Consider the following 14047-nt stretch of genomic DNA (forward strand, 5'->3'; position numbering starts at 1 on the left):
AGTTTTCCAGGCAGGTGCTTATGCCTCTGAGCTAAATCCCTAGCCCTGTGACCTATAATTTTGAAAATAAAATCAGTTATCCCCATGGAGTCATGGGGGAAACAGGCAAGTGATTTAACAGGTGGTTTTGGGGACAAACACAGGACAGTCTGGAAGCATGTGAGGTTACACTCACCGCCCTGAAATTAGATTCCTGGATGGAGATCTTGGTCCTGCCAGTGCCTTGTGGTGTGTTTTGGTCCTGTTATTCAACACCTCCATACTCCGGTTTCCACATCTGAGAACTGGAGCACCGTATTTATAGGTTTACAAAGCTCCACTCACATGCATGTGTACATACATCTGTATATCCCATGTGCGTGGACATAACAGTAAGTGACAGGGAGTGTCAATAAAAATGAGTCCTATTACTTAGCCATATAGGTCTATCTGTGCTTGAAATTTTTCTTTGAGTGACTGTTTTTATAATAGGCGCACTTTCTCAGTTGTTAGTAGACTTAAACTTTGATTTTGTTAAGATGGAAATAATCTGGAAACATTTAACGAACACAGAAAAGGTAAAGTGCAGCTTGAACAAACATGTAAAGCTCTCAAGACCCAAAGTTCAAAGTAAATTAATGCTTGAAACATGGTTTGTAACCAATGGGAAAACTGAGATGTGTTTTCTAATTGGTTTTATTCATTTTTTTTTATCTCAGAAGTCATCAAATAAGAGAATGATACCTGACAAATAACTAAATACATTTTAAATGAATGATTTTTATACTTACAGCTCTAAATCACCTGGAAAAAGTAATTTTTTTCTTACTGAGATGTATGAACTAATCCAAAAAGATGGTCTTGCAAACAAGTTAAAAAACAAATTCTTACTACATTTGTTTGCAAGTTTAAAAAGGAATGCCAGAGAAAAATTTCTGACAGGCAACTCAAAGACAATGACACAAATCACGGCCACAGCTGGGGTTTTTGTTGTTGTTGTGTTTTTTAAAAATTAGATTTAGGCTCTTTGGAAACTCTCAGCTGTGGGACTCGTAAGTCTACGAGTAGGATGAAAGACCATAATGCAAAAGCATACTCTGCCCAAAGTTGTAATTTAATTAAAATTACCACTGAAGCAAAACCACACTTCATGCATTTTTATCGTGGGTGACACCAAAGTACATGCATTAAGACACTGAACAGTTAATTAGATTAGTATAATGGCTTGTAAAATGAGGCAGAAAAAGTACATTTTTGCAGCAAAGGATACTAGACCAAACATAAGTAATCATCATGGGAAAAGGGTTTATGTACCTGCTTGCCAGTGCCGAGTGACACGGGTAGAAATCCCTGTTGATTACACGTGGCAGAAGGAGAGCACACAGGCTGTCCTGACACACACCCTTCTCTGCATCCGTGCAAAGGGAACGCACAGACTCCTTTTTTTATCGGTACCGGGGATTGAACTCACAACTGCCTGCTTGCAAGGGAGGCGCTTATGCCGCTGAGCTAAACCTCCAGCCCCAACACATGGACTCTTTGTAAAGAAGTCTTAGTTTTAAGCTCTTGGCCTGAATAACCTTTTCCATAAGGTGAGAGATTTTCCTGAACTGAGCAAAGAGGAAGCCTGTTTCTAATCCCTCAACTGAAGTAAAATAACTAGGGTTTGACTGGCTGAGGCAGCAGTCATTTGGGTCAGGAGGGTTTCTGCACTGAGAGCTTACAAAGTGATTGGCAGTCTTCTAGTAACTGAAATCAATTATGAAGTCAGCATTTAGATCTTTATATTCTGCTTGCTACTCATCCTCTGATCACGGTCTCAGCCAGAACAGGATAATTTATTATTATTTTCATTAGTAGTCACATTAAAAAATCATCCAAGTTGCATTTGCATTTTGCTTTTTGTATGTTGGGAACCTGGCAGGTCCCCTTGAGGGTCCAATGGCGTTTTTCTCTTTGCTCCTTCCTTCCACACACTTCTTGGGCAGACAAACTCATGATTTCTATTTCCATTCGTAACAACTGTTGATAATTTCCAGACTTGGATCTTTCCGTGAGTTTCTGACCTGTGATTCTAATCCTCTGCCAACTACTTTTCCCTTCCTTGTCCTCCAGACCTTCAGGATCTATAAATCCAAAACGAATGGACCGACTTCCTGTGACCTGCTCCTCCTCCTCTATTTCCTGTCTCAGTGAATGACAACCTAGGCCACTCCACGGCCCAAACTTGCCTTTGGCATCTGTCACCCTCTTATCTTCCCAACCAGCCCCCAGCCTTTCCTATTCCTCTCCTGAAAAATCATTAAACTATACCCACATCTCGCTCTCCATTCTCCCCTAAATGCAGCCACATCCCTCCATCAGGACATCCTCAGCAGCCTCCTATCTGGTTGCTTGCAATGTGCTCTTTCCTCTTGCATCCATCCTCGCCTATCACCTTCAGCACAAAGTACAAACTCTACAGCAGCTAGCAGCACCGCACCTCTAGAATTACGCATCTCAAGTCCACCTAAAATACAGTGGGCAACTGCTTTGAGCTTTGTTCACAACTTTTGCTTTGAGTTCTCACTTCCAGGCTTATCGGTGCTGCTGCAGCAGGATAGATAGATAGGATTGATTAAACAGCAAACATTTGTTTCTTACAGTTCTGCAGGCCAGGAAGTCCAAGACCAACGTGCTGGAAGACCGGTGTCCAGTAAGAGCCTGCTGCCTGACACTTCCTGTGCTTTATGAGATGGAAAGGGTCTAGAGAGCTCCCCGGGATGTCTTTTATGAAAGCATTAATCCCATTCATAAGCGTTTTGCCCTCCTCTCAAGGGTTCCATCTCCTAACATCATCATCTTTAGTTAGGAATTCAGCATATTAATTTTGAGGAGAAACGAAAGTTTAATTTCTAATAACCTTCATGTAAGCCTTCCAATTCCAGAAACACTATTCTCTTACGTGGCCATCTCCAGTTATCTGTCGTGTCTGTGTGGCTTGCCTATGCTCCTGGATAATCTTCCTTCTATTCAAATTCTGGACCTGTTGCTGTATGTTTTACTTTCTCCGCAAATCCTAACATCAGTGCCTGTGAGTTTGCATGATGATATACTTAACCGCCTCCCCAAAATGACAGTCATGCAAAGGGAGGAATTCTATCTGTCTTTTTGGGTTTATGTTCTGTGGGCTCATCCTTGAACATGACACCATGGTTCCTCAAAGGGAAAACAAAAACAAAACAAACAAACAAAAAACCAAAAAATTTGTGTAACAAATGAATAGATGATTTTGTCATAGTAACATTCTATCCTTAAAAGGTACAGTAAGGAAAATAAAAATCTTATGGTGGTTTTGGGAAAAAAGTTATCTTTAAATAACTTGGTTATTGAGCTTTAGGTTTCAAAAGAAGAAAGCAAGCAAAAGAGCTCCAACCTTAACCGTTGCTCCAGGGAAGAAGAGCCAGTTGCCTGTGTCCACTGGGTCAAGATTGTCTTCTAAAATGACTTGTCTGTGGGCCGCATTGATGACCAGGATGTTATCGAGGGCCCAGCAGGCTTCGTACACTTCCCCGCCTTGCAGACTCTCCTGCTTCCACTGGAACTGGACGCGCTCACCTTTGGCATCCTCGGGGAGGTACAGGATGTGGATGATCGTGCTGACGTTGGAAGGGGCTCTGGAACAGACGGTCACGTCGGGAGTTCAGCATCTACATTTTCATCTTAGGTCAGCATACTGATAAATTGCTAAGGGCCCAGGCTGGGCTTCAATGTGCAATCCTGCTTCAGCCTCTCAGAGTCCTGGGATTTTATATGAGGATCAGCAAATGGAAATTTGCTTAAGATTGTAGTTTCATTTTCTCAGAAACATGATATTCATTATGGATTAAAATGCAAACCCATAGCTCTGGAAATTTTCAGTATCTGATGATTATTACAATTTTCACATTGAGTGATGACAGTTTAAAACCAAAGGTCACTGAGAGTTTCACATTTACCACAAGGCAGGCACTTACTCAAGGAAGCCCGTGAAGAGGTAACTGAAGAGCAGGTGATGTTGACTGCCATTCTTATGTAAAAAAATACCAGTCTGCAATAGTTTTTGCATATGGTAGGTACTCAATTTAAAACAGTTTACTTAGCTTGATAAAAAGAAAAAGTAGAAAATTATGATCTTAATGTTGCTTCTTACTTTAAAATTATGAATCTATTAGAAGACATTTAATATTACATGTTTAATAATCAATCTTTATGTAATTATTATTTTATTACTAGCAATCAGATGCATTTTCATACATTGAGCATACATTTAGCCTCCATGAAATGTGAGATTTCCCATGAGAATTAAATATAATCATTTATAATTCTTTACAACTTCATGTAGATCAGTCTTTAAAAATATGACATAATTTAACATGATTTTTATATTACATCTGTTAGAATCTAGGTCCTTCTGCTATATAATAAAATATGTTTATTAAACATTTTATTCTAACAAAGTAGAAATCTGCTGTAGTAAAAATGATCGCCTTAGCCAAGATTAAAAAATGGTACTAAAATGCAAACTAGTAGTACCCTGAGCTGGCTATAAATCAGTTTTGGAAGGACTGGAGAAAAGTCATATTTCTCACCTTCCAATGGAACACACACACACACATATATCTCTTTCTGAAGAATTGTCAGCCAAGGTTATGGATGGTGTACCTTACCTTTGGGGGTAATCAATTCCCTTGTATTTTAAAATGTTTCATGATAACTATCTCTTTTGCTTCAAAAAGAATCTAAGCTTATGAAGAGAATACATTTTGGTTTTAAGCAGTGATTGGAAACATTTTCATTTTGATCACCAAAAATGAGGAAAATTTGCATTAATGAGTATGATGTTTTGGTACAGGGCCTAAAACTGTAAGTGCCATTACTTAAATAAAAAAAAAACCCAGTCGAATATCATTTTTATATATCGTTTCATTATTAATCATAAAAGCACATAGTTGTTTTTCAGCAAGAAATGTGTAGTATGCTTTATTTAAGGTATGGTAGATAGCATACAAAAAGTAACAATGTAGAGATATAGGTAAATCTTCCAATATTTATCCTACATTGCTTAAAGTCACTCACATAAACAAGAATTGAATATGAACGAATTTTTGTAATTAAATAGGAACTAGAAAGAATAGCAAAATATTCTGTTATAAAATTAGCAGCCTTAGCTGGATAAACAGCTCTCTGGTAAAGTGCTTGCCTACAACGCACAAGAACCTGGGTTTACTACCCAGTACTGAGGGTGAAAACCCACATGGCCTATGGAAGCTCGGTGTGTATTGGGTACCTGCAAACTAAATTTTATCCTTCTTGATGGGAGACTATTAAAATTTTTGAGTTAAAATCTACTGAGTTAGAGATACCTTTTTAAAGTTTGGTTAAACTTTAGATGCGAAGTTTCAGTTTATTTTTTAAAAAATCCTACTATGAATTTATACAAATTCACTTATTGTATGAATATACTTTTTATTCTATCTTCCTAAATAAATCTAGTTCTTTTAATAAGAAAATAAACTGAGGTAACAGCTTATGGAATAAAAGAAAACTGTCAGAAAAATTATAGGATCTATCTTTCTGACACGATGCTAATTTAAGGACTAAACCAATCATAATATCATTTTATAAAAGCTGGAGTTATTTATCCTTTTAATATCTTATACCTGAAATGAAACTCTCATTTTGAATTTTATTTTATGACTTAAGATTCTGTAGAAGTGGTAAACATAATTTGAGTTTTGATAATTTCACCAAATCTTTTCAACATGAATGAATTTTTTTCACGCATGTTACATAATTTTCTTACCAAAGGATTTTTTAATAAAGAAAACTTTATGTGACAATAAGTTGAATCATAATTATGCTAATGGACTTTAAAAATAGGCCTTAGGGGACATTAGAAGGAAAAGAACATGCTATTCTGCAGAGGATGCTATTGCAAAAGTTACGATCCTATGGTCCTTTTACCCAAAATAGTTTCGTACAGAGACTATGGATAGTAGGAAGTTCTAAATGGAAAATAACACTGACAATAATATCTTCCTAACATAGGACAGGACAGAGTAGTGTACTCATGTAATTCAACATAGCCATCAGGTTACTTGATACCGTGAAGAAAAGGCTATTGGTACATTAAAGGCATTGTACACATAGGGAAGTAGAAAGGTATTTATATGATAATTTATTTTAAAAACCCTCAAATTACAACAAACCTGATTTTCTCAAGTTGTATCCAGTCACCAGTATTATTTTTGGCATATGACACGATGATGCTGGGGTCCGAATAACTAAAGCGACATGAACCTGATCCTGTAAATAGCAATAACAATTAATTTCAAAGTTAATAAAGGAGCACTTATATATTATTCTTCATGATCAATATTTAGGTATCTATCCCCATTCTTCTAACTGTACTGAAATTTCCTGTGATATGTTCTCATAAATGTTTTTTGATAAATAATCTTAAGAATCAGAAAGAAGATTAAAAAAGATAAATTTCAGATTTCTTTAGAGATACACACCTACTAAATGATATTTAAAAAACAATGCTATGCCAAGAAACATCTAAATATTAATTATTAACAATGCCATCAATTTCTTGTAAGTTAATAACAACAGTGATTGCATTAGAGGGTAAATAAATCATTAAACTGAGAAACAAAATCACCATTTCTTTCTGCCTTGTGTATTAGCTAAGTGATAGAACAATATACAAGAGACTGAAATGTTGTAAAGAAAATTCCAGCGCTAACTGAATGGGCACTATTAGAGCTGTGACCAATGGCATTCCACTCCAGCTCATCAATACAGACAACGTCTCCTTATTTGGTGACTCTCACTATTATTTTAAATAGCAGAAACATGAACACAAAGACATTTCAAAAACTGATTGCAGGTTTGTTTTCACATGTTCAACATATCCATATAAACATATGGATATAACATATCCATATAAAAAGAATAGTGTGACGAGTTTCAAAGATCTTAGAAAACGCCAAACAGCCATGCAACATTTGCCAGAAGTTTTCTGTAACTAATATGGCAGAATTTTTTACATTACAATAAAACAAATGAACCAAAAGAAACGGTGCAATTTGTGCTTAACTTTCCCCCATCTGTAGAGGAGCCTCGGTCTCAGCAAGTGGCATCTGTTGACGTTGGTTTTGCATTTGTAGTGCGCAGGGCTTCCAAGCTTTCATCAGACTCATTCATTTTACTTCAGTGGTATTTAGCACAAAACCAGTCAGTCTGCAGTTGCCAAAGCTGGCAGTGTGCTAAAAGGCTAAAACAGTAGTCTTCCCAGACTTATTCTCACAGCCGGAGCGGAGGTGAAAAAGCATGAAAGCCACACGGCAGCCCTGATCGCACATGGGAGCCTCAGCGCTGAAGTCTCCTTTTCGTGAGCAGCTGCTTAAGCTATGTATCAAACTGTGCGGCTGGAAATGGAAGCGGGTGGGACTTGTGGGGTAAACCTCAACCTTATTTATGTCTTGCACACCCAGCATTTCAAAGAAAATGTGTAAGTGAACCCTTGACACAGGATAGAACAAATGATAACCAAAACATTCCTTACAGAGTGTGAATTCTTGCAAATAGTTTCTAAATTGTGAAAATGGAAGGAAAGCTGGTATCTATCCAAACAAAGGCTCCTCTCCTACGGTTTCCTTATGCAACCATCTCAATGTAATGAGATTAAATTTATTATGTGCCTGTAAAACAAAAGGCACTGGGCAGGTGACTCCTCTTTCTTTAGTCACTTGGTCCTTGTGTTCTCTCACATCAATCACTTCATCCGTCTCCCCCGTGACATTATCCAGGGACTTTGGCTGACTCTTCCCTCATCAGCGATCGGGATTAGTTGGTGTCTCTTGTCTTCAGCTCATCTGTCCTCACCCAGTCTGCAGTTAACCAGGATCCTTCCACTATCCAGTAATAACGGATCCTATTATTCCTTTGGTAATTCCTCAAGCCTGCGGGATAAAGCAACGCAGTGGGGTAAAGGAACACGGTTCCCAGAGGGCGAAGGTGTACTGAGGAGCAGAACTGGCTCAGGGCTATCTATAGGGAGTCCTCCAAGCAAGGATGACCACAGAGGCACAAGGATGTCCAACAGAACAGTGCACACCTGGAAGACTGTGAGTGGAGCTCAGGGCACGAGTGGCCAGCCAGCAGAGAGGCAGTGCCCATGCCAAGGAGCTGAGGTGGGAGGCTGACAGCTGGAAGAGGCACCCCGGGGAGAAGCCCTCGGCTTTGGAGATCTGCACCACTCAGAGGCCACTCGCAAACTCCCCTTTCCAAATGGCGCCAGTCCAGTGGATGCACGATTTGCCACTCCCGCTCCAAGTGCAGCTATGTAACTGGGTGAAATTTTGCTCCGTGCAAACCTTCCAGGTTGCAACCCCAGACACTGTCGCACAGATTTCAGCCAGTGAAATGATTTGCCATTGCCCAGTCTGAAAGTGGCGGCTCGACTCTGGCAAGGAGGACACAGGACAAAGTCAGACACTGTGCACTGCTTTCTTGTGTGGCTGGGGGCCGAATGTTGTTTCCACCTCCTTGTACCAGGGAGCTGTCACATCCCCAAGGCACCTTGCATGGAGTGAGAGTACAAACAGGCGCCACCTGTAATGGGCACTTGTTTATCTTCCCTTTACATCAAATCTATGTAACTGCTAAGTTCAGAAATATACCTGCCACCAGGATACAAAGTGATTAAGGGTTCCTGAAGTGGAATGTTCACAAATAAAAATCGGTGAACTTCTATAATTTTCTAAACACCCTATACAGTCTAAGGACTCTGGTTTCCATGGGACATGCATGCAGATTATGACCCTACCTGGCAGACTGGGGGAGGCCCACACACTTTGTGTGCAAAGCACCTTATCAATGCTCCCCCTAGGTGGTCTTGGTTGACACTCCTTGACTTTAAATCGGAAAACAAATTGATAAACGATAAAGATAAACATAACCATATGGAATGTAACAACTGTCACTTATATTCTTATGGTTTAGTCAAACGGTAGTGCAGGACAATAGACCTTCAACATCTCTGGCTAATTATCATCTTGTAGTTTGTGCTCTCATTTAGGACACAGACACACTGAAGTCTAAATGGAAGCTATGCCTTTTCCTGTGCTAGAGCTGATGCCACCATAATACCCGGAAACTGTCTTGCAATAAACACCACTTTATTCATTACTGATGTCCTGAAGTTCGTGCTACTGAATTTGCATCTATAATTCTGCGCTATCTTAATAATGTGCTTAGTATTACCAACTTAAATATAAGAATACTGGGTAATCTTTACAACTGCTCAGCATTCTATGGTAAATTCATATGTCCGAGTTTATTTTTGTTATGCGAACAATGCAATGCGTATGGTTAAGAAAAATAAAACATGGGCAATAGTGCCTTCCTTTTCTCACTCACAAGTATACAGCTTTCACTTACAAACCTACTTCCTGCCCCTCCACACCAGGGTGTTCTGATTTCTTTCTGTTACAGACAGCTTACTCCTCCTATCATACTGAAGCTTTGTCTCCTATAAATAATGCCTCCCCTCATCCACACTTCACTGTACTCTGGGGTGCACAAAGCACCTGCTCTTCATGTTTCTTTCACTTTTACTTTTAAATTCTGCTACATTGTTACATGAGGAGATCTTATGAAACAGGTTGCTGGGATTCTTGTCCTACTCAGGCTCCAGATTTGGGCTACCATGGCTTTTCTCTTGGCAGAGAAAAGCTGAAAGCCCCGGACGTCTTTAAACTCGCCCCTGTCAACATCGTAGCTCTGGCCAGTTTCACCACAGGTAAAATGGTGCCAAGAAGAAAGACTGCACTCACTTGGGCACCAGCTTCCACGCAGATCCCGCTCCCATCCTTCTCCCTGCCACATGATCCCGTGCACCCTCCTCCTGCATATTTATTGATCTCTGTAATTCCTTTACTCCACCATCTCCTCTTTAGACCATCTCTCACCCAACGTCTAACTGGGGACAAACACACAAAAGGTTAACCTTCTAAAGGTTTACTTTGCTAGTCTTAGTTACTTTTCTCTCATTGCTGAGACAAAACATCTGACACCCGAAGTTAAAAGAGGAAAGGTTTATTTAGCTTACAGTTTGTAGAGGTTTCAGTTCATCATCGGCTGGTTCCAAGATGGGGTGGCACATGGCAGAGAATAAGTCATGGGGCTCGCAAAGCAGCAAAAGCAATAAGGGTGAGACACAAAACTCTTTCTGTCCCTTGTTTGTAGGCAGGCTACTGGGATTAGGGTGGTGTCAATCCAACAACCCAGCAATCACCCAGTCTTAATCCCAGCATTGTGCTATGAATCAATCCCACAGGCTAGAGTCAGTCACCTCTGAAAAAGCACTATGACTGCATGAAGTTTTGGGGGGACACCTGACGCAAATCATAATCATGTATAGTCATTCCTTTTAAAATAATCTATAGAAAACTATATGAGTGAGATCTTTAAAAAATAGTTACATTCCAATTAGACAGATATGTTAAAATATTCAATTGATGTGTTGAAATCAAGATTAAGGTATCAGGTAAAACCACATTTGTACCATAATTGACAAATTCTATTAATGGCTTATGAATTTATATTTTTCTTGGTACCAGGGATTGAATTTATGACCTCATGTTTATCAGGTAAGCGCTTGAGCCACTGAGCTAAATTCCCAGCCCTATGAATATATTTCTGAAGCAACTATTTTACCATAAAGAAATAATTAATATGTATAAGTATAAATCAATACCCTGTACTTGTTATTTGAAAAGTAAGGAATGAAAAGAATGGCAAAGGTTATTTCAGTGTAATTGTTTCCTCTACAGTCAGAGAGATCCATCACTGTAAGTCTTAATGAATATTGTAAACTTGGTCTGATCCATGAAGAGCCTAAAATTATACTTTCCTCAGCCTAAAATTACAACCTGTTCTATCCCTGGTCCTATCTGTCCTCATCCTTACTACAATTTAGAAATAATAGACAACTAACTTCTACTTTTGTTATAGGAAGTCAGACCAAGATGATCTATCATTCACTTAATCAGCCAACTGTGAAAAGCACCTACCTCTTCCTGTCAGGGTTAAGTGGGAGCCTGAGAGGCACTGCTGTCACTTGCCTGTCATTCTCTTGCTGCGGTCATCATTCAGGAACAACAGACCCCCTTTCCACTGAAGGCATAAAATATCGTGTAAGGCTCTGTGGCCACCGGGCACTGGTGGATGGCTTTTCCATGGGCTGTGCTTTCTGCTGGGCTCACACAGGTCAGGCCCCTGCTCAGTGGGTGCGCTCACGAGGCCTTGCCCTGACCACCTTTCATAGAAGGCTCCCCCATCGCCCCATGACCTCTGAGTCATTTTCTTAACAGCACTTATTACTTCCTGACTCCTCCACTTGCTTGACGCTTGCCGCCTCCTACCAGAACCAGGTTCTCCCAGAGTCAAGGTTCGGTTCTGAAAAGCTTGTCCTCATCCTAGGGCCTTGAGAGGTGCTCACACAGAAGAAGAGCTCAGTGAGCAACTGCTGAACTCAACAAGCCTTTCTTAGACACAGCAGAACTCTACGCAGTCTTTTGGAAATATCCCGGCAGCATCGCTGCTGTTCCTGCGCTCTCTGGCACCCTCACAGCCCCCTTTCCTCCAGGGCGTGTGAGGCGCAACCTCACCCACGAACACGGAGACTGATGCTGGGCAAGGAAGAGCCAAAGAGCAGCACAGTCACCCGCTCAATATTATAGGTCTCTCCAGTTTCACCAGCGGTAAAGACGTCTGAGCACTGTCTGGGTCTCCATTGGCACACAGTTTGCTCCTCCTCTATGCAACATCTTTCTCAGATGACAAAATAAGCCACAAGTGCAAACAAGTCACATTTGGCTAAATAAAGACGTGGCAATGCCTTTCATGTTTCTTTGGGGCTTCCTCAACCAAGACAGGCACACAGCGATCATTGCACTCCATTAGCTCATTCTCGTCACCCAGAACTGGGACTCGGGACACTGAAGAGCCCCAGAAGATGAATGCTCTTATTTTACAAATAAATTGCCAAGCTGCACCTCTTACACAGGTGGTTCAACTGGCAGAGACCCCCCAATCTAGTGCTTTTTCCTTCCCCAATTTACACCAACACCAGAAGTCATTTGTCAATATATATGAGTAATAAGGTCACATGCTGTACAATATTCCCAATTGAAAAAATAAAATCCATGACTTCATACTTATAATGAATAAGAAATATTATTTTACTAATGGTGATTACTTATTAGGACTCAGAACACCAAATGCAAGCATAGAAATCTCCATGATCCTTATACATGATTACTGAGCTACACAAAAACAAGAGATCATTAAATACAGAGCAGGTATCAGGATGCGTTTTGGTTTACTGTATCTGGATGTCCTGTATCTAGATGTCCGCGCGAAGCCTCCTGTGCTCAGAGGTGCGGCTTCTGGGAGGTGATTGGATCACGGGGGCGTGACACTCACAGATGGATGAGTCCGATGATGAGTTTCCAGTTAAATGTGATTTGGGAGGTGAGGCCTGGTCTGAGGAGGCGGTCACTGGGGCTGCGGCCTGAATGGTCTCCCTCCTTCTTCCTTGATCCCTCTCTCTGCTTCCTGCTGCCCTGCCATGAGCTGTTCCTCTTTGTCAGGCTGTGCTGCTCTGCCTTGCAGCCAAGAGATTAGACTGAGACCTCTATGAACTATGACAGCCTTTCTGCCTTTAAATTGTGTCAGGTACTCTGTCTCAGCAATGGGAAAGTAGCTAAGATGGGTACTCTCAGCAGGGTAACTATTTGAAGAATTTGAAAGACGGTATGAACAAAGAAAATAAAAATAAGTTGATGAGCAGAGCTAACATATGTCTCTATGCAATACTTATAAATGCAATGCTCAATTCCAACATAGTGGAGAGAAAAGAGGATTTACCACGAAGGCCTGCGCTTGCATGAGCACATTCCAAGGCCCCAGGAAAAGCTCTAGCAATGAGCTCACATGACCACGATTTATAACACCTGCATGGTTAATATATTTCCCCCCTCACATTCTGCCTCATATCCCTGATGTGGAAGAGTCCATGGCTGCTTTAGGAATTCAGGTAAGGCAAAGCCAAGTTGGAACAATGTTTATTTTGGGTTGAGGTGATGTGGTTCTGTAGTGCAATTTTATTTTAAGGTGTAGTTATTCTCAGCAGGGAAAGAGCTACCAGGAGCTCCTACAGCCCACTGTGCTGACGCACTCGGTGCGATGACTCAAGGCTGTGATGACACATTGTCTAAAGAGTGACGCCGATTCAGAGCAGTTGAGATTAGTCACTGCACCAGGGACACTAAAGCGCTCTCAGTCTAAATGAGAGAGAGATTTTTCCAACCTGATAATGGTCTCCAAAATCTAAAATGATATCAACATGGAGTTGGGGTGATAAAGTGTTAAACATACAAAAATAAACTGATCACCAAAGAGGAAGCAGAATTATCTTTTTATTCTATTGAAAACACTCACAAAATTGATGCCTTATAAAGAAATAGCTAAAGAGTATTCAGGTAAAAGAAGCTAAGGAAAAAAATGTCATAGGGCATTTTAGGCACTAAAAAGATGGCTTATTTCTTGATTTCGTGATGCTTCTGGTATTGTCAGCTTCTAAAATTGTGTAATTTATAGTAACTTCCTTTGTTTAACCAAATCTTCACATTTGTACCTAACGTTCATGGCATGACTTCGTACTGTATTCCTTAGAGAGCCTAACTCCCACCCAAAACTTTGAATGTACATCTGCAAAATTTGAACTCAGCCCTGGACACAGCAAGGTACGCATGGGCATTCCTACGTTTCATTCTTGTCTTAAGTCACCAGTCCCACAGCTCAGAAATCCACATACCAAACTTCAATTCTACTTTTCTTAATTAGCATGAGACAATGGAGTGCTAAGTGTGTCTTACCAACAAAGCAATAATGAAAACAGGATAAGATTGTACACGTTAAATAGAAAGATTTAGTATATTTACTTCAAAACATCATATTGTACAAGGTCAGTACA

At 40.2% G+C, this 14047-nt stretch overlaps 1 protein-coding gene across 2 annotated transcripts in view; it reads right to left on the reverse strand.

Annotated features, from left to right (window-relative positions):
- Positions 1-14047, reverse strand: part of Reln (reelin) — a 442954-nt gene that overhangs the window by 179621 nt on the left and 249286 nt on the right. For both annotated transcript variants that reach the window (XM_063237786.1, XM_063237784.1), the window contains exons 9-10: positions 6210-6306; positions 3395-3635 (exon numbers count right to left, since the gene is read on the reverse strand). In XM_063237786.1, the coding sequence (XP_063093856.1) occupies positions 3395-3635; positions 6210-6306 (338 nt within the window). The remainder of the gene's footprint in view (positions 1-3394; positions 3636-6209; positions 6307-14047) is intronic.

This window comes from Cavia porcellus, unplaced genomic scaffold (genome assembly GCF_034190915.1).
Source record: "Cavia porcellus strain 051 isolate PalLab524CR breed Dunkin Hartley unplaced genomic scaffold, mCavPor4.1 scaffold_2, whole genome shotgun sequence".
In the NCBI taxonomy this organism is placed as follows: Eukaryota; Metazoa; Chordata; class Mammalia; order Rodentia; family Caviidae; genus Cavia; species Cavia porcellus.